At 55.5% G+C, this 24,060-nt stretch overlaps 3 protein-coding genes across 10 annotated transcripts in view; 1 reads left to right on the plus strand and 2 right to left on the minus strand.

The window, feature by feature from the left end:
- TMEM104 (transmembrane protein 104) overlaps positions 1-6,334 on the minus strand; it is a 45,569-nt gene extending 39,235 nt beyond the window's left edge. For 2 of the 4 annotated variants that reach the window (XM_054221537.1, XM_054221534.1), the window contains exons 1-4: positions 6,215-6,290; positions 4,730-4,839; positions 2,617-2,738; positions 624-705 (exon numbers count right to left, since the gene is read on the minus strand). In XM_054221537.1, coding sequence (XP_054077512.1) covers positions 624-705; positions 2,617-2,738; positions 4,730-4,774 — 249 coding nt within the window. In that variant the 5' untranslated portion in view covers positions 4,775-4,839; positions 6,215-6,290. Of the gene's footprint in view, positions 1-623; positions 706-2,616; positions 2,739-4,729; positions 4,840-6,209 lie in introns of all 4 variants that reach the window. The other 2 variants (XM_054221535.1, XM_054221536.1) reach the window with 2 other exon arrangements.
- Positions 6,335-6,429: 95 nt separating this feature from the next.
- NAT9 (N-acetyltransferase 9 (putative)) lies at positions 6,430-11,624 on the plus strand. Of its 5 annotated transcripts, none has more exons than XM_054221885.1 (7): positions 6,430-6,487; positions 7,325-7,411; positions 8,196-8,305; positions 9,235-9,375; positions 9,596-9,655; positions 9,824-9,918; positions 10,008-11,620. In XM_054221885.1, the coding sequence occupies exons 2-7, from the start codon at positions 7,335-7,337 to the stop codon at positions 10,152-10,154; spliced, it is 630 nt and encodes a 209-aa protein (XP_054077860.1). In that variant the 5' UTR covers positions 6,430-6,487; positions 7,325-7,334; the 3' UTR covers positions 10,155-11,620. The 5 variants fall into 5 exon arrangements, with proteins under 5 accessions (XP_054077860.1, XP_054077859.1, XP_054077857.1 ...); XM_054221884.1 differs by having other exon boundaries at positions 6,435-6,487; positions 7,237-7,411; XM_054221881.1 differs by having other exon boundaries at positions 6,447-7,411.
- Positions 11,625-13,486: 1,862 nt separating this feature from the next.
- NHERF1 (NHERF family PDZ scaffold protein 1) lies at positions 13,487-23,683 on the minus strand. Its single transcript, XM_054221894.1, has 6 exons — positions 23,250-23,683; positions 16,886-17,047; positions 15,930-16,083; positions 15,317-15,357; positions 14,734-14,832; positions 13,487-14,629 (listed from the first exon to the last, which is right to left on the minus strand). Exons 1-6 carry the CDS (start codon positions 23,640-23,642, stop codon positions 14,465-14,467), a joined length of 1,014 nt encoding a protein of 337 aa, XP_054077869.1. The 5' UTR covers positions 23,643-23,683; the 3' UTR covers positions 13,487-14,464.
- Positions 23,684-24,060: the final 377 nt, after the last annotated feature.

A 24,060-nucleotide genomic window follows, 5' to 3' on the forward strand; every position in this document is an offset into this window, starting at 1 on the left:
TAATAAGATCTCCCCTCAGCCTTCTCTTCTCCAGGCTAAAGAGTCCCAGCTCTCTCAGCCTTTAACAGACACTTCTATCTCATAACTCCAACCCACTAGCATACAGGCAGAGATCTAAATCAGTACAAACAATTATGCCTTGCACTGATCCAGAAAAGCCACTAAAGCCAACATCCAAGAAGCCAGAAGTAAATTTTACAGCAAGGACTGTCCACTCCCTGGGATACAGCCCAAGTGGCAGCAAGGACATTCTAGCCTGTCTCAGTTAAATGACCTGAGATCAGTAAGGATTTATAGACCTCAGCACACTCCAAACAGCACCAATATATTGGCTGCCACCTCTCCACATTCACTGAGTAGCGCTTCTGGGCAAGGAGAGCACAATCAGTGAGAAATGTGAACAACACAAGAGATTTTTCAAAGCAGGAGCAGAAAATCCTGTCTTTAATGAGCAACCCTACAGGGAACTAACAGCCATATTTAATATAGCAAAGTTAAGTACAGTAGAAATTTATTCCTTTAGAGTTACTAATGAGGCAAGGCAAAGATGCAGAGGAATCTCAGGCAAGTCCTACAGGATAAAAGAACAAGACAAAATGGACAAAATTAAACTCCACACAAACCTTGCGTTTCTCCATTCTCTTCCATCGCAGCTGGGCATTTGCAGCAGCCATGGCTTCCACCACAAAGGTTGTAGTCATATAGCTAGAGATAGAAATTTAATTGACATCAGTAGTAGTCAAGAACTATCACTGCACAGAGACAGAGATTTATTCTCATCTGTTTGTAGGGGCAAACAAACAAACAAGACCAACTTTTTCACCACCTCCCCCCTGCCCCACACTGTAGTTTTGGTAGTGTTACATCTCAGTTTGCTGCACCCTTCTGTCCTTTAGATTAAGGTATTCAAGCAGACCAAAAAATACAGTAAAATATAAGATGCCTTCAGATATAAGAAGACACTACAGATACCTGGAAGGCACCATCTGAGTGTTTCTTGTTAAAAGGGCGTGTACAACTAACACAGTACTGTTGCAAAGCTTATTTATTAGGCTGTGTGGCAAAGGTACTGTGGTCCCTTAAAGAATCTTACAAATGGCATCAGAAGCAAAGCAGCGATACAAGACCAAGGGGCAGATAACACATGCATGCAAATACACTTTGCTGGAGGTCAGGGGAAAAGCTGTCCAGGGAGACAGCAAGAGCCACCAATGGCAGGAATATCATTATCTCAGCTAAAACCAGGCCTATAATAAAAAAAACAAAAAACCACAACCTCAAAATCAATTTTTTTTTTTTTTAAGGCTTTAAGTGTTTTCTCACTGTTTCAGGAACTGGACTCACTTATCAAGCTCAAATGAGAGGTTAGTTTTGCAAGAATAAAAGCAAGCAGCTGGGTCCTGAGGCACATGTAGCAATTTCCGCATAGACTTTTCTTGGGCTGAAGGGTCCCCAGCAGGCAAGAGGAAGTCACAAGCACCAGAACAAAAGCAACAGCGCAACGCAGCTCCCAAGGCATGTAGCTCTTTGAGCTGCGTTTTCTCAATTTAATCTGGTGCAGTTTTGGAGGTTTGTGCGCTTCTACTGACCTTGAAGGACTGTCTGGTGGTGGTGAGTTTCATATACTTAATTCACACTTTTAAACTAACGCATCTAAAAGGAATTGCTTCCAAAGTTCACAGTTGCTCCCACAGTTTACATTTTATCAAGCCTTTGCAGCATACAGCTCCAAGGTGGGGAACTTACAAGCATTACTACTGTCAGTACTGACTGTACAGTACCTCTATATAGCAGCACCTAACGATCTGAAAAGCACTGCCTCCAAATCAAAGGCACATTCTGGCTGACAGAACTGGTTACCAACAAGACAGGAACTTCTAAATTCCATTCTTACAAACAGCAGGAGGGGACTTTATTTTAAAAGCAAGCAGGGATTCACAGTCCATCAGAAGATGGCAATTCTATTAATAACTACTTAGACATCAGTGCTGTATCAACAGCCTTCAGCTCCACCTGCTGCTCCAGCAAGGAGACATCTGGGCAGAAGCTCATGGCCAGCCAGCATGAAAATCATGAGACCGGCTCCAAGGTCTCAAGCAGCAAAGGTGTGTGAGGGGAATAAGACAGGCCTGGCTATACAGTAATTTGTTTTCCTGACATTCTTGCAGTTGCCCAGAGCATTACCAAGAGCCAAGAGAAAACTAACATAACAGGTCTGCATCACATCTGCAAGCCACAAAGCAGAGAAATGAACCTGTGTCAGCTGTGACTTGGTTAGTGTTTGGGAAACTGATCCATGACAGAGGCAAGCATGGGATGTATCCACAGGGAGGACAGTGTCAAAAAAGGAAGCTGAGAGAAAGGTCCCAGAAGACTCTGGACTCGAGAAAACATCTTTCCTATCAGTCAGGAGATGGGATGCAGTACCATATTGCTGGCAGTCAGAAAATGCGTCCCTCCAAATAAGGTCCACAGGCAACACAACTGCAGAGACGAACGCTCCAGCAGCAGACCGACTGGATCACTCAGAAAAGCAGCAATAGTCTTAGCACTGTCCTTACAGCTCCACCCAGCTGAAGCCCCCCAACCTCCTAAAGACACATACTCACTTCCTACCTCATAAATCCCAGGAACATTAGGAGAACGAGGCTGACAAGCCACCCTGCCGTCGCAAAGGCCTTTGGCATGGTTAGGGCTCCTGTCCCAACGATGAGGTTGAACATGTAAACCAGACCAACCTGCAATCAACCACATAATCCAACGTGAGAGTTTGCAACTCACATGCACATTGATTTAAATGGAGAGAGCAATCTTTGAGCAAGCCCATGCTATAAATGAATACAGGAGGGGACTGATAACCAAAGAGAACAAAGTGAGTGTCAGCACATCTCTGGAGAAACCCACACTCCTCTCCATTTTTCTGATTATTTTTTTAACTTATTTTCTTCCCAACTTTTAAAGTTAGAAAGCACGTGAGCTTTTTGTTTGTTTGTTGTCAAATCCACTGCCTTCTACCAGAAGGGTCTAAACTGCAGGTTGGGGTCTTTCCTTATTTTCTGATCTGAACCTAAGTGGTTATGACTACGTACATGAGTTACCGTTCAGATTCTCTTGTTCTTTTTTATTCTTAATCAAGCAGGAAATATCCAAACAGAATTCTAATTCAAAGCCTGCTTGACATTTTACCAGCAGGCAGCTGAGCACACTTTGAAGAAGGGAGTTTATTTCTGGAAAGGAAAGGATTTTATCCTCTCTTGCAATGAGCTTTTTTTCCTGCCCGGGGGCAAAAGATAACTGTGCACTTGGACAGGGACACCCCCCCCACCCCCGCCTCAGACTATAAACTTAGCTGAATTAAAGATCAAAAATTGCCCCAAAGTTGTTTTTTTTTTTTATAGGTCAGAGTCTCTCTAGAGGAGAGCCAGTAAAGAACCGTGTCCGAGTACACTTTTCTGGGTGTGGAGCAATTAATATCAGGAGAACTATTCCCCAGAGATCCTGTGAGCATTCCTGCCCTACATTCACTGACACAAGCACAGCAAATTCATCTTTTGACAGGTCTCCCTCAAGGATGGAAAAAACCAACAACAAAAAAAAAATCAGCCATTGCAGCTTGCAGGAAAGGTCTTTTCATTCAGCTGGCAGAGCAGTCATTCCCTGAGCACAACACAAGTGCCCAGGGCCATGACTCACTCTTCAGTGAAGGACTCTTGAAAAAAACACCTCAGGTGATTTTCCTTGACTTTGGTCAAGTAGACAGCAACGAGAACGGTGCCTGTGTATTCAGTCTGGCTAGACATCTTCAGGGAAAGAGAAGAGAGTCATAGCCTTTGAGACTAGGCTTTAGGAAATTCATGCAACATTAACATAACAACGTAAGAGCAGGTGACACTAAATCTTTGGAGTCCAGATGTCCCAGTTACTGTCTTGTTCTCTGTTTTCTCAGTTGTGACCTATTTCTGCAACCTAATACCCAGTTCTTCTAAATTCAATCGTTAACACAGGGATGAAATTTTTAAGGCATTTGAAAGCCAACACACAGATTTCAGGACTGGTTCTATATTTAGTGAGTTCACTTCAGAAAAAAAAAAAATAATGTTTGCAGAGCGTTGTTTTTAAGAGCTGACGCTATATGAGCACCCGTGGCTATGAAAACCAGTATTTCCAGTAACATGGTAAAACAGTAATTGGCTCCGAAATTTCACAGGACACCACATTACAAGGAAGAAACATCTTGATTACTGGTTATAAGTGAAGTGGTTTAAAACAAATTACTACAATAGCTACAAATAAGTAAACTTTATATAACATCTTCCTCTGAATGTCTTAAAAGCCAAAAGAGAGAAGCAGAGTGGGACAGTTTCCATGTTACAATCCCCTCTATTTATGCTAGCTTCATGTGACAATTTGGGTTCATGGAAACATTAACAAAACGTAAGAAAAGTGGGTAGAAGGATGCAAGAGCTGGTATGGGGCATGAAGCTCTTTTTAACACTTTTAGAACTATGCCTTAACCAGACATTGTCCCTTTATAGTATATATAGTGATCTGTGATGTAAAAAAAAACCCCAAAACTACAAGTACTAAGCATTTTTAAGTACCCTTTGACCTCCATCATCTCTTGAAACACTGATGTTATGTCCACGGGGAAGCAGGAAATGAGAGCACAAGATTGAGGAAAGAGTGTTTTTAAAGACTTGTCAGCAAAACCACAAACAGCAGTACTTACGTAGGGAGAGTAAAGCTCTCCTGTGTCAGTAATGCCACCAGCCATGTTGAAGACGGTGGGGGACTCAGAGCAAAGCGAGGAGTGTGTTTTCAACTTCTATTGCCTTTAACCTGGGGAAACATCATAAAGTTGTGTTAGCTTTACTGGAAAGAGGAGGAACTCAGGAGTCAGCTTTTGGACATCGGTCTTCTAATATTTGAACAAAAGAGGATTTCAGCAAGATCTTGCAATTCGGACAGATATACCCCACTCACCAGCAACACTTGTTTCAATGCTCTACTGAAAAGTTCTCGTAACCCGTTAAACTAGTTTAAAAGTAACCAAAAGGCTCTGCCCTTTCACAGCACATGATGACCAGACGTCACCTTCCCCAAACAGCCAGAGGGGCCGTTTCAGACACTAAAAGCTCAAGAGGAAGAATGCCTGCCTTGAGGATGATCTCATACTGCTGCTTCTCATGAAGCTACTACTCTTAGCCAGCACATGCCTCCTACAAATCAAAGCTGTAAAAAAAACCAACCAGCCTACAGTGTCTCATCATACTTTCAAGTAAAGAAAAAAGCAGACAAATGAAAATACCGGACCTATGAAAAACAAACAAACAAGAAGTTTTGTTACATGTATCAAGGTTTCCAAAGCAGAATTATTTGGGAAACTTAACATTGTCTTCGAAAAACTACAGGGGAGAGGAAGAACCCAAGTGTTCTGAAAGGTTTCAGAGTATATAAGTAATCAGGGGTAGATGAATTGTTTAAGAGCTTGACCAAATTTCTCATAGTTCTACACATACTCCTACTTAGCTGTACCAACTGTGACAAATCATCAGCACAAACTTCACCAGCTCAGAGCACTACTGAAAAACCCAAACAGTTGGTAAGCTTACAGACACTAACGCCAAATGACAGAAATCACTCGGACAGCAGAGCTCACCCCAGCCACAGCCAGTCCAGCCCTCAGAAGAAAAGGCCAAACATCACCTTCTACAATGGACCTCAACTGAAACCACAGGGGCCAACCTCATCAAGCCAAGCGCAAGCAGCACGACCAGGGGCACAGGGAGGCCGCGTCTGTGCGGGGCACCCGCCTCAGCCCGGGAGGGGCCCACTCAGGGCCTCCGGAGCCCCCCGGCCCCGCCACTTCCCAGCTCCCCCCGGGGCCTGCCCCCGACCCGGCTGCGCTGCCCTCCCAACAGGCCCTTCCCAGGGAAACCCACCGCCCCGCTGATGCCCGCTACGGCCCCAAGGGCCCCCACAGCCCCCCGCTGTCCTGCGGCCTTCACCCCCCGGCCAGGGCCTCGTCTCTCCGGCCCACCACCGCCCCACACCAGGACCCCCCTAGGCCTCACCCCGCCTACAGGACCCCCATAGGCGTCACCCCGCGCTCTCCCTCACAGGGACGCCCAGGCCTCAGACCAGACCCGACCAGACCAGACCAGACCCGACCCGACCCGACCCGACCCGACACCGGGACCCCCCAGTACCTCACCGGCGGCGGCGCGTGCCGGCAGCCCCACCTCCCTCATCGCGGGGACACTTACAGCGCAGGCGCCGCCCACGGGGCCCTTCCGCGCACGTGACCGACTCCCGGGGCGGGGGCGGGGACAACGCACCGACGGCGATTGGGTGCTAGAGTCACGTGCGCGCCGGCGCGGCAGGGGCGGGGCAGGGGCGGGGCAGGGGCGGGGCGATGACGCCGGCACCGCTTGGGGCGGTGGGCGGGGCTCTGCGCGTGCGCGGGAGGGCGGCGCGGCAGGAAGAGGTTTGCTCCGGTACCGGGGCCCTCTCGGGCCCGGGCCCTGCCTCCCCTCGGGCCCCGTTCTCCCCTCAGCCCCGGGGTTCCCCTCAGCCCCGATCTCCCCTCAGCCCTGGGGATGCCCTCAGGCCCCAGGGTTCCCCTCAGCCCCGGGGGTCCCCTCAAGCCCCGATCTTCCCTTAGGCCTCGGGGTTCCCCTCAGCACCCGATCTCTCCTCAGGCCCTGAACTCCCTCAGCCCCGGGGTTCCCCTCAGCCACGATCTCCCCTCAGCCCTGGGGATGCCCTCAGGCCCCAGGGTTCCCCTCAGGCCCCGATCTCCCCGTAGGCCCCAGGGTTCCCCTCAGCCCCGGGGGTCCCCTCAAGCCCCGATCTCCCCTTAGGCCTCAGGGTTCCCCTCAGCCCCCGATCTCTCCTCAGGCCCTGAACCCCCTCAGCCCCGGGGGTCACCTCAGGCTCCACATTTCCCCTCAGGCCCCAATCCCCCCTCAGCCCCGGGGGTCCCTCTCAGACCCTGATCCCCCCTTCATGCCCCAGATCTTCCCCCAGCCCCAGGGGCTGCGGTGCGTCAGAGCAAGGCACCTCCACCACCACCTGGGTCATGAAGCATTCAGTGGCCCCTGTCAGGGCAGACCCCCTGCCGCTGTTGGGTCCCTGAGGGCAATGATACAGCCCTGCCCTGGGTGGAGGGGAGCAGGGGAATGCGGGAAGGTTGCTGTGTGGGGGATTGGAATGAGCTGGAGCTTGTCTGCACAGTGAGAGCGGCCAATGCTGGATCCCAGAGGGCTCCTCGGGGAGCTGTCCCATCCCTTGGCTTCCCTGGAGACACGGGTCTCTCTCTCAGTGCAGAGGCCATGAAGATTAACCAGAACACTGTGCTGCAAGGACAGAGGGTGACCCTGGTGCCATACACTTCTGCACACGTGCCCCGGTATGTGGTTCCTGTCCTCCTCTGGTACTCTGTGCTGTCTGGTTCACTTCTCTTTCTAAAGGGAACGTGGTGGTCAGAAAGGGTGTTGGCTGGAGAGCTGCAGGGCCCTCTTCCCCCAAGGAACCACACAGCAGAAAGAACACTCGTAGAAAGGCAATCAGTTTTGCCCTGTGTGCCCTGCAGCAGCATCCCTGGCAGGTCCGTCCCCTTTACCAGGTCTGCTGACAAAGAGAACTTCATCTGTGCCACTGTGTACCCACAGAAAGGGAAATACCTGTCTGAGTGAACCGCTGACAGTTTTCTTTTCGTTGATGTCTTTCCCTGATGGCAGTGGAAGAGCAAAACTTCAATGTGTAAAGCCAGATGGATGTTTGATAAATTAGAAGCAGGCGTGCAGGCAGTTTGTAAAGTGTTGGCCTGGCAGCTGCAGCCTCAGCACAAAGATGCCAGTATTAGTCACTTTGTCAGTGCCCTCGAGATGCTGTATCCAATCTCAATCGGGATGAAATGCACCGGAACTCCATGCTCAGTACTTTTAAAAACATCGTTTGCATCAGGCACTTTTCAAACTACAGGATGGACAAACTTGCTAAATTTCCATGGAGAACACTGATTCCTGTGTTAGATAAGGGAGAGAGGTTTGTGGATACTTTTAGGTTGCCATGAATGCCAGGCTAGATTTTCCAGAACCGGTCTATGACAGCCTGATCCTCAGAACATTTGCGGAAATCAGACTGTGATGCTGTAGCTCAGGCAGTGAGCTGGTTCTGGGTCTCATTGTCAGGTACCATGAGTGGATGCAGTCAGAAGAGCTGCAGCGCCTGACCGCCTCTGAACCCCTCAGCCTGGAGCAGGAGTATGAGATGCAGCGCAGCTGGCGGGATGACGCAGACAGTGAGGATCTTAAACATTTTCTAAGGGTGGGTGGGAGTGATGAGCAGGTCCCTTCTGTCCTGTAAGGGGCCCACGATGAGCTGAGAGTGCCCAGTGAGCGGGCTGTATTTGCTGAAGCAGACGGGACATGAGACCTTCTACAACAGTAGCTTTGAACTGGCTTTCTGTTTATAGCTGGTATATGCTCAGGGAAGTAGAGAACGTCCGGAGCTGTTGGTGTCCTTTTTATGTGTGCAGTTTTTCAAAGATAGCAGAGATTTACTTCCCACAGCATTATCTGCTGACTGCTGCACAGTCAACACTCACCAGGTCTGATCATCGTAAAAAGGTGGAAGGGGGTTGTATTTTTCCTTGAGAAATCGAATGACTTTATAATTACCTGGTTGAGGTGTGCTGACAGAATTGGTTCCCTGGCTCTCCTACAGCTAATGAATCACTGCCCATAAAAGCCTGGTAGAAATATAGTGAGCTGCAAAATACTGAGGCTGGCAAAGACCTCAGTCTGGAACATTTGTCTTAGCTGGCATTAAAAGCCTTACTAAAAGCAAAAATAATATGGACTAGGTGAATCACTAGTCTCAGTCTCTTGTGCACCAAACAATTCTTTGCCCAAACTTACTGCAGAGCGGGACAAGGCAGGGAGACCTCAGCCATGGGGTGAAAGTTTTCATGCTTCTTAAATAGGCTCTTTCTAGTGTTGGTGTCTATGTCACCCCCACAACGGGTTTTTTGGAGTATTTCTTGTATTTCTAGGGGTGGGAGCAGGCACACTTGGCATGGGAGGCATAATTATTAGCTCTTCCTCACCATTAACATGTGGAAGCTGTTGTTCCTTTGCCCATTGCATGCCTTTCATTTCATCCTTCAGTAATTTGTGAATAATTCTCAGCATGCCCTGACAAAAGCTGCTACGTTTTTGTTTTTCTCAGAGTGCACCTTCATTGTGCTGGACAGGGAGCGGTGGTCTGGGCAGGCGCATGCGGATGAGGACTGCATGGTGGGGGACGTGAATCTCTTCCTCACCGACGCTGAGGATCCAACTTTGGGCGAAATTGAAATTATGATTGCAGGTCAAGTTCTGCTTCACAGCTTGCACCTTTGCCGCCGGGGCTAGAGCCAGCTGCAGACAGATGTTACATACAGCAGCTTTGTATTCTTATTGCTTTACCATGGCTATTCAGCCTGATCAGCATCCTTTGCTGGTCCACCTCACAGTCTCTTCCAAAAAGTGTCCAGAATGGCTGATTTGTCTCATAACTGGATGTTGACTTCTGTGGCTCTCTCTTTCAGAGCCCAGCTACCGAGGCAGAGGGTTTGGCAAGGAGGCAACTCTGATGATGATGTCCTATGGTAAGGGTGTCTCAGTGCACGGGAACGGTAGTACAGTGGGGATATTCCCAGTGATACAGACAGGGTAGTAAAGGGTGCATCTGCCCCAGAAATTGGAATCCTGTGCTTTCATAGATGTAGCAGCTGAGCAGGTAATAGAAACGCTTTTCTTTCTGGTTTCTTTGGCAGGAGTAAAAAACCTGGGGATCAACAAATTTGAGGCTAAGATTGGTCAGGAAAATGAAGCCAGTATCTGCATGTTCAAAAAGCTTCATTTTAAGGAGGTGCGGTAGCAGCCCGTCTTCTACCCAGAGAACGTGAGTGGCGTTTGCCGGTGGCCGGGATTGAGCTGCTTTTCCTCTGTTTGATACAGGTTGCTGTGAACAGCATTTTCCAAGAGGTGACGCTGAGGTTGGATGTCAGTGACCAGGAGAGACAGTGGCTCCTGGAACAGACGAACCATGTGGAGGAGAAGAGCTATGTTGAACTGAAGCTGCCAGCCGGGGTGCTGGAGACCTGACAGACACATCCAGACACAGGCCTGGTTTCCAGGGACGAATTGGACGCTGTTGCGAGGTCTGGGTGTGGAGGACACTAGTGAGCCAAGCTGCGCTTAACTGTTTTCATCTGTCTCCTTCGGGTACTTTGTCATCTTGTCAACTTCGCACCTTGTTGCATCAGCCAGGAATACTGCCTGAAATTTGGACCTGGAAAACAGCCACTAATTCACAGGCTTGACCAGGAATGACTGTAACCTTAACACACTGTTCCAGCAAAGCCTAAAATCACCAGCAGTTAATTGATTCCTGGTGTGACCAGTTTCTGAACAAGCAACACCCACTGTTCCTTCTTCCACTGCCCTTAGATCAGGATTCATCAGCTCGACAGAGGCAGTCTCAGCGTGCTGGTATCTCACTCTGTTTTCTCTTGAATAAAAAAACTGATGAAAAAATCTGAGGTTTCCCCAGAGCTATGTGGAAGCAGCGTGGCTCAGCTGCTCACTTTGGCTGCTGAAAGGGCGGTTAGAAGTTGTAAAGGACAGCAGAGACTCTGAACCTTATTTTCTGGGATGCGGTGGGTTGCAGGGGGACACTGATGGGTCCTGAAAGTGAGCAAGTGAGCACAACCAAAGGGCAAGTACTGTTAACGTGATGAAAATTATTGATACCAGCCATCCAAGACTAGAGCAGAGCCTAACCGTGATCGCTGCTTAACAGGGGGAACTGGCAGCTGCAGGAGGCTGCTGAGACAAAATTCCTTGCTGAGTTTCAGGACCGTGCTTTGGCACGCTGCTGCCTGTTAAGAGTGTGGACCTGTAAACCTCAGGCCGTCAGTGAAGCGATGTTGCACTTCATTTTACCAGGCTGCTTTTATGAAAGCAAGGAGGGGGAGAACACAACTGAAAGGAGATACAGTAGCAATCCCTTTCTTCAAGAAGCTCAGGACTTGCTCTCCTGAGCCTGAAGGCTCCAATTGCTGCTCTCCAGTACGATGAATGGGGGAAAAAATATCTCTTACTGGGGACAGATATATTTAGGGCAGGAGTTGGCCAGCCGCACTCTGCTGTGATACAGTTGAGTTCTGTTGCTGAAGAGGCACTTGCCTGACTCCCACTGGACAGACTTTTTAATGCACTAGCTCAGCCTGACCTTCCCTGCCCTATGCAGCATGTTATCCACAGCAGGGAAGCTTGGTAAGAGGAGAGGACAGAAGGTAAAGGAGGATAACTGACGCTCCTGCATGTTTTCCCACTGTAATAGCAGCCGTAATGGCTAATTCTAGACCAGAAATTGTTTGTTGCAACTACAAAGTATCAGGTAATAGCTTTCAGATTTGCCCAGGGGCGTTTTTATCGGAGATTGGTAGACTGTGGAATTTTTAGTGTTGCTGTGCCTGTATTTTTAGGACCTGGGGGTTTTAGTTTTCCAATTTTAGTTCATTTAAATGCATTATTCCTGTGACTAATATTAAAACTAAGTGTGGGAACAGTGTATCGTGGTATTTTAAACAACAAGTATTTAACGTGGATTTAGTTGTAGCAAAAGCTTTGTGTGGTAGTAAAGTGAAGAGTGGCTCTACTTCCAGCTGGGATTACCATGACGAGGGCTACTAATCCTCATGCTCTTCGTCACCTGCTGCAGGCAGGAATGGATTCTGTCCCCCAGAACAAGATTTGCAGAACCTGACGGGTGAACTGCTCCTTCCATGGAGCTTTTCACCCCTCTGCCAGAGAAGCGAGGTCAGACTAGCAGGAGAAATGTAGTTCAGGTGGGATTTGCTCCCCTCTAAAGTGGCCAAGGTGGGAAAAATAATTTCTTTTAACCCCTGCCAGGGCTGAGGCGGGCACAGTGAAACTGTGCAGCCCTCCCCGTCCCTGCTGCAGCTCCCCATGCCCGGCCGGTTGCTCTGGAGCCGATGAGCTCCCCGCCTGGCATCCCTGGTCCCCCAGCAACGCCAGCGCGCTCCCCCGCCTCCATGGGCGGCTGGGAAAAGCCTTCGCCCTGGCAACCCGAAACAAAGTTGGGTCTGTCCCGGAGCCACATCCCTCCCCCGGGCTGGGGAGGGGAAACCCGGCAGGGCTCAACCAGAGCTCCCACAGGGAACCAGTCCCCAGGCTGCTCTGACCAGGCAAAGAGCCAAAAGATGCTCCTGGGACTGGCCGGGTGCCCCCACTCCTGACCCATATGGGCAGCCCCAGCCCACGGCATGGCACGTTGTCCCAGGCAGGGACACCCTGCTGGGCCCAAGCGAGTGAGGGTGGAAAAGGAGGGGACAGGGGCTTACCTGCACGCAGCAGTGCTGCCGCAGAGGACGCGACTTTGGAGGATGAGGCAGGTTGAAGTGGGCTCCCCCAGCTTCCAGGGGGGAGTGACAGCCTGCACGTCCCCCGAAGAGCTGGTGGCACGTTGTCACTTGGGCATCATTTGAGCTGCAGACCTCTGTGACCACTCGTCTGCTCAGGCAGAGGGGCTTGTCTGGAGACTCGGGGTGCAAAACAACAGTGAGCAGAAGGGGAGGAAGCAAAGATGCTGGGCAGAGGCCGGGGCTGAGGGTCCGCAGCACACCACAGCCACTGCAGAGAGCACAGCCCTGCCTTGTCCCTGGGAAGCCACCATCCCACCCTCCCCGGTGCAGCTGTGGTGCCACCATTCCAGCCCTGCTGAGCCCCCCAGGCACAGCATGCCCCCACCCTCGCCTGCCGTGGCAGCAGGGCTTAGCTTGGCCGTGTATAAGCTGCCCCACACAGGCTTAAAAATAGCCCTGGGAAGTGGGCAGGGTGGCAGAGCCCTGGGGACACCCTGACCCCACCATGCTGGGTCCCCAGTCCCTTCCAGCTGCAAGACCATCACCAACCCCGCGCTGAAACACCTCTCTGCCCTGCTTTCCCCTGCTTCGCTCCCCACACAGGGCCAAGATCCATCAGTTTACAGGGACAAGCAACCTTCTCTCCACCAATCCCCCCTGCCTTCCCCCAGCCCAGGATGCAACCCTGGGGCTCGGGATCACCCCAAAACCCCCCAGAGGGGCTGGGTGTAGATTTGGGCTGCCCCCAGCAGAGCTACCACCTTCCAACCAGGCCAGCAGACACAGATTAGAGCCTCACATCACACATACACCCCCCCCTGCACTCCCCAGGGGATTAGAGCCCTTTAATCACCCCAAGGCATTAACCCTCCCCAGTCCCCCCAGCCTGTCCCCACTGGGTGCTGAGGGGACACCCAAAACAGCACCTGTATCCCCCACCACTGGGAGCGTTACCTGCCTCTTCCCCCAGCCCCGGCAGTGTGGTGAGCCCCCAGCGAGCCCCCGCTCCCTCAGGCTTTGGAAGGATTTAGCCTTAAACCGGACACGTGAAGTCAGGAAGGTTTATTCCAGTAAACAGAATTTCTCTTGAGCTGGACAGTATGAATAACACCCGATCGCGAAACACAGAAACAAAACATCCACAGGAAGAATTTCCACAAAATACATTTTTTTAAAAAAAAAATAAAACAGTGCGATTGGAAAACTCTTATTCTGGAAAAAAAACCCAACAAACCCCAGAGTCTATTGAGAAGCTTTTAAATTAAACAATGTTGGATTCAGACCCTGATCAGCTCTGTCTCCTGGAGCAAACAGGAGCAAAGGAGAAAATTATTGCTTGCTGCGCTGGCTCCAGACACCCTCTCCTCTCCCAGAATAGCCCTGGGGCAGGGTGCTGGGGGCTCCCCGCTACACCAGGCACCCGTGTCCCTCCTGGCACCTGCTGGGACCCGGGAGGTGAAGGGACAGGGTCATCGTGGACGGAGCTTGCCAGGTGGGGCTCAAACACCCCGGGGAGGAATCGCTGTGCTCGGGGGCCGGGCAGGTGGGGGTTGCTAAAATTTGCTAAAACAAGTTTTGCAGTTAAAGGGCAATTTTGGGGGGGTGTGGGGGGAGGCTCAAACAGAGGTGGGGTTTGGGGTTGGGGAAGAGCCAGAGAACAGCAGGGATCAGAAGTGTTGGGCGTTGGGCCACCCCAAATCCCCAACCCCCCCCCCCGAACCCCTGCTTGTGCTTACGGGGGTGTGCAGGGCTTCAAGGCAGGGCTGGAAGAGCACCCTGGGGTGGGCTCACAGTCAGGGGCAGCCCCCCAGCACCCCCCCGGCACTCTCTAGCCTAAAACCACTGCCCAGGACCCCGTCGGCAGGGGATGCCCACTGGCCACCGAGTCCCATTCCTCAGGTCAGGGTGGTGGGGAGCAGCCCCGCATCCCCGCTGGGAGCCCATGGCAGGAAGGAGGGGGATGCAGGAGAGGTGGGTGCAAAGCCTGGGGGTGCGCAGTGGACCCTTGCCCCCACCCCAGGGCCTTCACAGGTTGCTGAACAGTTCGTTTTTCTTGCTCCAGTCCATCTGGGGTGCCCGCTTGCTGCTGCGCTTCTGGTGTGCCCGCTCCTTGGCCACTGCCAGCGGGATGTCAAGGTCCAGGATGGAGCCGGACGCTGAATGGCGCTTGTCACCCTCCTGCGTGTTGGGCTGGGGGGCAAGAGTCTGCATCAGCTCCACCATGCCCCCCGGCAAGGGCTCAGCCCAGACCCCACTTTCCAGCCACCGCCTCCCCCCGGTACCCCCAGCCCTACCTCGCTGTGGGTGTTGGTGGAGTCAGGGGACACAGCCAGTGGCCCGGGACTGGACGGGCTCTCGGACACTGAGTTGGACCGCAGCTCTCCACCGTTTTCCTTGGGGGGGGAGCAAGGAGTGAGTGTGAGCGGGGCAGCAACAGTTTGGGAACAGCCCCCAGAGCTGCAAGTCCCACCCAGGGGGCCACAAAATCCATCCTCCCCACACCTAATCCCCTGTGAGCTCCAGGCTCATAAATACCTCCAGCGCTGCCCATCCAGGGCGGGCAGGGATTAAAGCCTGGCCTGACTGCCCTGGGGAGGAGGAGGAGGGTGGCTGCAGGGCTCAATGCTGCTTCCCTGCAGCATCATGAGGATGGAGGAGGAAGAGGAGGAGGAAGGGAGGCATTGCAGCCACCTCCATGACACTCAGCCCCACAGACAACCCCCTTCCTGGGGGGGCACCTGCTTATACGGCAGCCTGGGAGCACTGTGGCCCTTGGTGGCATCACCCATCCACGGGCAGGGGGGACACCTAAACAGGCAGGGTCCCTGCCTGGAGAGTGGCGTAGATGGGATTAAATGCAAGATGAGGCTCTCTTACCTTCTCTATATCGCCATTGGCAACTGGTTCTGGCAAGGGACCTGCAGGGTGAGGACACAGGTGCTGGGTGAGGATGCATTTGCTCAATCGCCTCCTCCCTGCCCCCCCTCACCGGTGGGGCACAGCAGCGCCCAGTGCTCACCCAACTGTCCAATTTTTTAACCCATCCCTTGCAGCCAGCCCCGCAGCACGGGGGGACACTGCTGGGCACCCCGGCACATCCCCGCGATGACAGCCACGACACAGACCCCACTGAGACCCTCCTCCCCGTTCTCCTGAGGGCCACAGTGACAGCAGGGAGGAGGCCACAGCTGAGCCGAGGCTGTGGAGGAGAGCGAAGGGCGGCTGCTGCCTGTTCGCTCCCCAAGCCATAAACCCTGCCAAAGTGCGACTCGGGGCCATAAACCTGCCTTCTCGCAGAGCCCACGTCAGCCCCACTGCCCCAGCACGGGGCCCTCAGCTGGGCAGGGAGATGACAAAGCTGGGAGACGGGAGACCTCCACCTCCCAGGGCTTGGGGACTGCCCCAGCACTCCTAGGTTTGGTGACAAGGTGACACAGAGGCAGCAGATGTGGCACAACCCCCCCTCCCCGCAGCACAGCCCCCAGCCCACCTGCCAGGTGCTCCTCCGAGGGCACCACTTTGCACTTCTTGAAGAACTCATCCGTGAGGACATCCACCACCAGCAGCCTGGTCTCGTCACCGCCCGCCTTGATGGCTGCCACCACGTCGGCGTGCTGCTTGCCCTCCATGCACACCCCATTCACCTGCGGGCATGGCACCACGTCACCACTGGGGCCAGGGGACATCTGTCCCACGGGAGGTCCACGGAGGGGCCGGGTACCATCCTTGGTACCAGTCACAGCCCCAGCACAGCCACCCGACAGCCCCCACAGTTATCTGCAGCCTCGCAGGGATTAGTGGTGAAGCCAGCAATATCTCATTAAAAGCAGATTTTCCTTTTGAGCGATTAGCACGGGATCGCACAGGCAGAGCTGGCAGGGAACAGACCAGGGCTGGTGCAGGAGATGGGCAGCACGGGCAAGGTGAAAAGCCCTTGTGCCATGGCACGGTCCCCAGAGACTCCAGAACTGCCCCAAAAGAGGCAGCAGCCCCAACGCCCTGGAGAGCAGCGGGGTCGGAGCTCAGCCGGTCCTTGCCCTCATGGGCTCACCATCCCTCTTGGCACAAACCCCGTCCCCACCCCGGTCAAGGCCAGCAGCACGGCTTGGGGCCATCCTGCACCTTGTCCTCAGCCTGCCCCACCCCAGGGACACTCCTGCTCGGGGCAGGGGACTGCACCACTGCTGTTTAACCCACAGCCAGCTAATTAGTGCTCAGCCCCAGCCCTTTGGGGTGCTGCTCCCGCCGCCCGCATCCCTGGGTGGGGACTGGCAGGTCGGTGCAGGTCGGGCGGCTGCATCATGAGTCACCGCCGGCGCCGGGGACAGCGTGCACCATCCCGGCAAAGGGCAGCTCCCTCCTGGGCACTGGGATGTGAGGGAGCACTGAGATTTTTGGTGATATGCCACCCCCAGCCTGCCCCAGCCCCCCCCTGCTCCAGCATACCTCAATGATGCGGTCCTGGGGGGCCAGTCCCGACGCCTCGGCCGGTGAGTCGGGGTCGATGGCACGAATGTACTGCCCGGGGCGGCTCTTGTCACTGTGCAGGTTGAAGCCATAGCCATTGGGACCCTTCTTTATGTGGCATAGCCGAGGCCGCAGCTCCTCCTGCAACAGGGACAGCCCGTGGGAAAGGTGCTCCCGGAACCCCCAACACCCAGGGACAGAACAGGACCACCAGACGTCTGCTTGGGTGGCAGGGACACCCCCCTTGGGTGGCCGCCTGCACCCGCAAACAGCTTGAGTTGCGACACAGGGTGCCAAAACACCCTATGAACCCCAGGCTCTACTTAATCAATTAGGTGCAGGGCACAGTAATTGCAGTGAAACATTAAAGAAACATTATTATGTGTGTCCACGCTCTTCCTTTTGGGATCAGGATTGCAACTGCCACATGAAGGTGGAGGAGGAAACACAGCCCAGGCTGCTGGGAAACACCCCAACCCCCCCGGGAAGCCTTTGCTACCGGAGAAGTCTCAGCCACCGATGCAGGTCCCCTCCATCACCCCCTTGCAAGCTGCAGCCCCCCTCCATGGCAAACCCAGCCATGGGACCAGTAGGATCCCCCGCCCCAAAGCACCCTGCAGCTGACGCAGGCAGGGAAGGGGCACACAGGGCTTGGGCAGGCAGCTGGGATGCGGGCGGAGCAGCCCTGATGCAGAAGCACACCCCGGCACGACCCTCCATGATTGCAAAACAGAAACCAGCTTGACCACAGTGGTGCGACGTGGGATGTTCACCTCTCCAGGAGGCAACACCCAGCTCATCTGCACCTGGTTTCACCCTGACCTGCGGATCCACCAGCACCCGGAGACCAGGAACCCAACTGGGACATCCATGGCCCTGCACCCGCCCCCCCCCGAGCCTATTAACAGCACAATACCCCACACCGCAGCAGCAGGGGAAGCAGGAGCATCCCCAGGAGTTTGGCAAATAGGAGCTGCCTTGGCTCACCCAGCAGGCAGTGGGATGCCCTGGGAAGCATCAGAGGAACCAGGCGAACCAGCCGCCCGTACACAGCGTTGTCAGAACTGCTCCAACCCCAGCACCCAAACACCACTGCTACATATTTCTATATAAAATGGTTTGATCCTGCCTCAACCACCAGCTCCTGGGCTTTGGCAGGGCTCTCCCAGCACCCAAGCTGTGCTTGAGCTCCTGAAATATTCCTCACCAGGGGGTTTAATATTTATCGTGTCTTCCGAGATTGTTTGTTCTCCTTTGGTACCCATAGCATCACTGCAGGAATTTCCCCTACTGTATCCACACCGTGCTGCCCTTCACCCCTCGCACAGCATACTCCCTTCTCACCATGAAATCCCCTGTGCCCGCTGCCAGGAAAGCCTAGTTCCTGGGGTGCTGGCACAGGGTCTGTCAGGGGCCAGGGTGACGCAATGACAATCGCTAAGCCCAATACTACAATAAAACCCATCCTCTTGCACAACGCCTTCCTGCAGGGTCAAGGCCGGCACCCGCCCGGCACCGCTCGCCAACGCCCTGGGGAGGGAGGTGCACGCAGGCACCCAGCCCAGGCTGCCAGGGAGCGGAGGTGAGCACGGGACACCGCGGTGAGTACGGGACGCCGCAGCGCTGGCAGCCACCCAGGACCCGCTCTACCCGTGGCTTGGCTGGGCAATGCCCAGTGCAACAGCCCACATCTGCACCCAAGGAGCTGGTGGTGTCTCCTCCGCAGACCGGCAGTGGGTTCCCTGGCTGGCTGCAGGACTGTGACACCTCAACTTCACCCCACACACCCCTCAGTCCCCCCCCATGACAGAGGGCTGGGCTGTGGACTCTGCCCCAGTCCCCGTACCCGGGTGGCAGCAGGTTCATGGGGTGCCCAGGCTGCTGCGACTGCCCCCTCCACCCAGGCAGCAATCCCTAGAGAGGGTGGGGACAGGGAAAACCCAAAACCAGGCCAAAAAGCAGGAGCTGGTGGAGCCTGGAGGAAGGCAGCACCTCCCCGGGTCCCTGCCCTGGCCCTGGGAAGGGAGTTTGGGCTCTGCGAGCATCCACGCTCCCGGTGCCCTTGGCAGCACCGTGGGGTTGCTCCATGCCGATAGCTCGGGACAAAGCCGGAGGGAGCACCCGGCAAGCGGCGCTGGCAGCGCTCCCGGGCAAGGAGGACGAGGGAGGACTTTGCTCCCATCCATACCAACAAAGCGGCGGCAGCCTGGGCTCCCCGAGACACCGGGGCCATGAATTCGGGGGGGCTGGGAGTCCTGCAGGATAGACAAATGCCTTGGGACAGGTCATGGCAGCGAGGAAAACACCAAGCCCTCAAGGGCGGCCGGCGAAGGCAGGAGCACCCAGTGCGAGGGCAGCCCGGCTGAGCCGTGACCTGGCCCCCCAGCAACCCCCAGCCAGCAGCTGGCAGCTCCTCCAGCCCAGTGTGCCAGGCCGCCTTCGCCCTCCCCAAATCCCTCATGCCAGCAGAAACCCTGCAGGCAGCCACCCTTCTGCCTCTCTGAGAGAAAAAATAAATACAAAGATAAAATAAAATATCCTTCAGCGGCTGTATCCTGCCCCTCCATGGGGCAAGCACCCCGCGGGGGCATCCCTCCAGCCCCAAAGTCCCCCTGGCCAGAAGGGACCCAAGATGAGAGGGTTTGGAGTCCATACCCAGGATGCGGAGCCGGGAGCGGGACAGCAGAACGGAAACATCCCTAATTTCTATAAGCTTTTGCGTCCTCTCCTCCAACGCCAGCCGCCCTCCCGCTGTGCTGGGGCACGGATTAGCCAGCAGAGCCTTGTTAGGAGCAATTACAACCTCCGGTGGGGAGGGTGGTGGGGGAAGCTGGACTCAGCTCCCAGCACGGACATCCCGTGTCACCCCTCTTCTCTGCACCTGCGGGTGGCAGAGGGACATCTCCTGCCCGCAGAGATGCCCACTTGGGATGGGGAGCTCAGTGGCATCGCATCACTATTCCTGCCCTGGAACAGGACTTGGGGCACCTCCAGGAGTGTGCCAGCCCATCCCTCCCCAGCACCTTCGGCCACCCAGCAGGACCAGCATCCCCAGGGACCCCAACTGCACGGTGTGCCAAGACCCTCTCCCCAGCTCCCAGCCCCCAACGGCAATTTCAGGACAGCTTTTCAAGCCCCAATCCCAGGAAACTCCCCGCAGCCCTACAAGCAACGACAAGCCTGTCAGCAGCGGCATTCCCAGTTACTCAAAGAGAAACACAACGGCTCCGAGGACACCCGGGCCAGCAAATTCACACGGGTCCTGAAATCTGGCGCACGCATTCAGGCTTTATACAAAGGGGATGCAAAGCAGCCTCCTCGCAGCATCCCCGTCACGTCCCGTTTGACTGGAGCTGCTTTTCATGCAGCTGCCTAGAGAGGAAATTTAATTCATTTCCTAATTAGACACCAGCTATCCCCAGTGCAAAAGCTCCCAAATCGGGGGAGGGTGGGGGTCTGCTCCTTGTTGTACCCCAAAACCCACCCCTGGGAGGCTCACACGGGTTTTACCAGGAGGGATGAGCGTTGCTGGAAAGGAGGGCTCTAATTTAGCACTAAATTTGCAAGAGGGAAGCCCGGGGCCGGCAGGAAAAGCCTTGCCCTGGTGAAAGCAGCCCCAGCCCGTGCCAGGGTGCTGGGCTGGCAGCCGCCGGCGCTGCTCTAACGCCGTGTGGTTTGCGTGAAACTTTCTCAAGACACTCCCGAGGAGCAGCTGAAGCGTCCGGAAATGCAGGCCGGGGGGGAAATGAGCTGTCAGGGCTCGCAGCCGAGCGCTGGGGACAGTCCCCATGGCGCAGGGCCCCCGGAAGCGGGGGTGGCACCGGGGGTGTAAAACTGTCACCTTGCTGGCCCAGCGCTGCAGAAGAGGGATCAGCTCCCCGGGTGCCTCCAGGGAGGCTCAAAACCTCCACCACAGCATCAGGGGGATTTGCACACCCAGGGTTTTACAGGAATGAGAAGGGAGCCCATGACGATCCCCCCCAAAACCTCCCTAGCGCATGCCCAGCCCCGGGAGCCACAGGGGTGTCCGAGCCCCCTGGTACAGGGTGTTCCTGATCCTGCAGGATTCCAGCGGGGTTTGGAAAGAGGTTGGATCCTGCTGGAAGGCGGGAGATGTGAAACCTTCGCTCGGTTGTGGGCAGGGTGGGGGTGCTGCTGGCCAGCTCTCCCAGCAAGCGACTGTCTCCAGGCTCGTTAAGCAAATAAAGGCAAGTCCAACCCGGTAAAGCAAACAGAAACTCTGACACATGCAAACCTCCTGCTCCCCACCACAGGGATCCTGAGTGAATCCCACCAACCTGCAGGCTGGGACGGGGCTGCGCGGGAATGGAGTGACAGGGACCGGCTGCCCGCCAGCAGCCGGAGAACAGGCACGCCAGTGTGTTCCTGGCTCGCCGGAGAGAAATCCCTTTCTGCTCACTCTGGCTTGGCTCGGCATCCCGCCCGGCATCTTCCCATCCCACTTGGTGGGCGCCCGGCTGGGCGATGTCTCCAAACCCACTCGCCTTTGCTCTCCTGCCCTGCCCCCAACCGCAAGATTTCCTGCTACCTGTTGAGAAACCGTCCTGGGCCGTGCGGCAATGTCACCCCATGTCACCCGCGTCACCCACTTCCTGCTCCTGTGTAGAGAGAAACCGCCCGCGGTAACTCTGCACAAGCTGCACCCCAAGATTGTGGGGCATCTCCAGCTTCCCAGGCTCTTGACATCGCTCTGGCCGGCACAGCCTCTGCCAGCAGGCAGCGACCCTGCAGTATGTCGGCGCCCCGTCCCTCTTGGGGACCACACGTCCTCAGCCCCCCCCAAGCCTGGCAGGGGACTCACCTGAGCTGCGTTAACTACGTCCCTTTTATTTTTTCCAGCCCATGGAGAGATCTGGAAGTGGAAAGCACAGCACAGATGGTGTCGCTGCCCCGAGGGAGTGCTGGCACCATAACATACGAGAGGGCAGGCACGCTCCCTGCCACGCAGGGCAACTCTGCAGCCCAGCACGGGGCCAGAGCCAAGGGACCAGGGATGCCACAGGGGACAGCAAGCAAGCAGGGCAGGGACAGGGGCATAGCCTGGTTGTTCCCACCTGAACAACCCCACCAGGAAAGTGCTGGAGCAGTGCTTTACCTGGGCAGGGATGAGGCCAGTGCCCTACAGTGGATCAGCCCAACTGGGGGCAATGGGCAGCCAGCACTGGGCTAAGTCCAACAGGAGACAACTAATAAAAACACCTGATCCTCAGCAAAACCCTGCATGACAACAGCTCAGCAAGGCACCAAAGTCCGCTTGGAGCTCAGCGTCAGCACTGGGAAGGCCCCACGGCACCAACCCTCAACCAGCACCAGGAACTGGGGCTCAGCCCATCCCACCGGTCATCACCATGGCTGGTCTTTGGGAACAGGTCATATGAGCTTGCCAGAAAGTCCCCCACCCCGGGGACACCAGGTGCCTCCTTTCCAAGACCACCATCCTCATCTCTGTCGTAACAACATACATACATTTTTGCTGGGTAAACAAAAAGCAGTATTATCTCCAGCAGCCCAAAGCGTCTCTTAGGAACTGCTCCAGGCAGGAAAGGTCAGCTACTTCTCAGTTCCTCACCTTTCTACATCACTTTGTTTGTGCAACCACCAACTCCCACGCGCCGCTTAAGGCCGACATTCCTGAATGAGTAAGTGTCTGTACATGGGGACAGACTGATGGGATCGATCCCCACAGCCCAGGAAGGGCTCCACCATCTCCACTCCACAGCAGACACCAGACACACTCAGGGCACCGAGTGACTGCCACCAACGCCTGCAGTCACAGCCCCTAAAAAACACCCTCTGCCACAGCTTTTTTGATGTATTTTGGAGCCGGTTAATGCCAGCCGCCTTCAGCCCGGCCCAGGGCTGGGCTGAAGCTCACTCCCTTCACTCGCTGTTGCTTTTCTCACCCCGTTTTACCGGCCCTGCAGCACAAGGAGGGCCCGAAGGGCTCTGGGACACGACGGGCTGCTCAGTTACAGGTCCAAACAGCCCCGTGCACCCACCTGCCCCTGCTTGCCACCCAACACAGCTGGTAAAGTATTAAGCAAAAAAAAAAGAAATTAAAATAAAAAAGGAAATGCAACAGGGCGAGGCAGGGCCCGGTGTTCCTGTGGAGCTGTGTTTAAAGCAAAGCAAAAAAGAAAGAACCAAGAATGAAACCGCACAGGGCGCCCGGGGGAGGCCAGGGAGACGCGGCGGCGGCGGCTGCTGCTGCCGCTCGCCCGGCTGGAAGGCGACGGCGACTGGGAGGTCCCACCCCCCCGGACACCCCCCTTTCTCCCCAAAAACTTTTTATCGCCCCAGCCGCCCCCGGCCGCCCACTTACCCGCTGGCCGCCGCCGCTGGGCTCCCGCGCCGTGGGTTCCACCGGCTCCGGGGCCTCCTGCCCGCCGCCCACGGGGGGCTCTGTCCCCGTCCCGCCCCGCTTCTGCAGCTGCTCGTCGGCCACCGGGTCCACGACGAGAAGGCTGACGACACCGGCGGCGGCGCGGATGCGTTCCACCACCTGCTGGTGGCTCTCCCGCTCCACGTTCTCACCGTCCACCTCCAGCAGCCGGTCCCCGGCCCGCAGCCCCGAGCGCTCGGCGGGGGAGCCCGCCTCCACCAGCCGGATGAACTGGCCCGGCTTGCCCTTCTCGCCGTGCAGGTGGAAGCCGTAGCCGTCCGGCCCCCGCTCCAGGCGGCAGAGCCGCGCCGCGGTGGCCCCGCCGCTGCTCATGGCGCGAGCGGCGACGACTTCCCCTCACCCCGTCCCCACCACCCGCGCCTCTGCGCCACCGCCCCCCGACAGTCCCTTTTATACTCGGGGCGGGGCGTGGGGCGCGGCGCCGCCAATCGGAGAGCGGGGCGGGACGAGACACGCCAAATAAGGAACTCAAAGGGGAGTTGTCATGCAAGCATAGGGGGTGTGGTTATGCAAATAAACAAAAGGGCGGGGCGTATGCAAATATCATCTCCCCCCGCGGGCCGTCCCGGTCGCGGTGCCGGGGTCCTGCCGCCGCCGGCCGTGGGGCCGGATCGCTCCCCCGTGAGGCCGGAATGCTCCCCCGAACCATCTCCCTCTCTTCCCGTTGAGCCCACCGCCTCGTGACCCGGCTCTGCCTCCCCCTGGGATCGCCGCAGGCCGCCCCGACGGC

This window comes from Rissa tridactyla, chromosome 15 (assembly GCF_028500815.1).
Source record: "Rissa tridactyla isolate bRisTri1 chromosome 15, bRisTri1.patW.cur.20221130, whole genome shotgun sequence".
Taxonomy (NCBI): Eukaryota; Metazoa; Chordata; class Aves; order Charadriiformes; family Laridae; genus Rissa; species Rissa tridactyla.

Bases quoted from the DNA above. Each gene is read 5' to 3' on its own strand.
- NHERF1 (XM_054221894.1), bottom strand. From the start codon at position 23,642: ATGAGCAGCGGCGGGGCCACCGCGGCGCGGCTCTGCCGCCTGGAGCGG. The intron at 15,358-15,929 runs GTGGGCTGGGGG...CTCACCCTGCAG, and splicing joins CTCGGAGGAGCACCTGGCAG to GTCCCTTGCCAGAACCAGTT. The intron at 14,833-15,316 runs GTAAGAGAGCCT...TCCCCCCCCAAG, and splicing joins CCAATGGCGATATAGAGAAG to GAAAACGGTGGAGAGCTGCG.
- NAT9 (XM_054221881.1), top strand. From the start codon at position 7,182: ATGCGGGAAGGTTGCTGTGTGGGGGATTGGAATGAGCTGGAGCTTGTC. The intron at 9,656-9,823 runs GTAAGGGTGTCT...TTTCTTTGGCAG, and splicing joins TCTGATGATGATGTCCTATG to GAGTAAAAAACCTGGGGATC. The intron at 9,919-10,007 runs GTGCGGTAGCAG...TGTTTGATACAG, and splicing joins AAAAGCTTCATTTTAAGGAG to GTTGCTGTGAACAGCATTTT.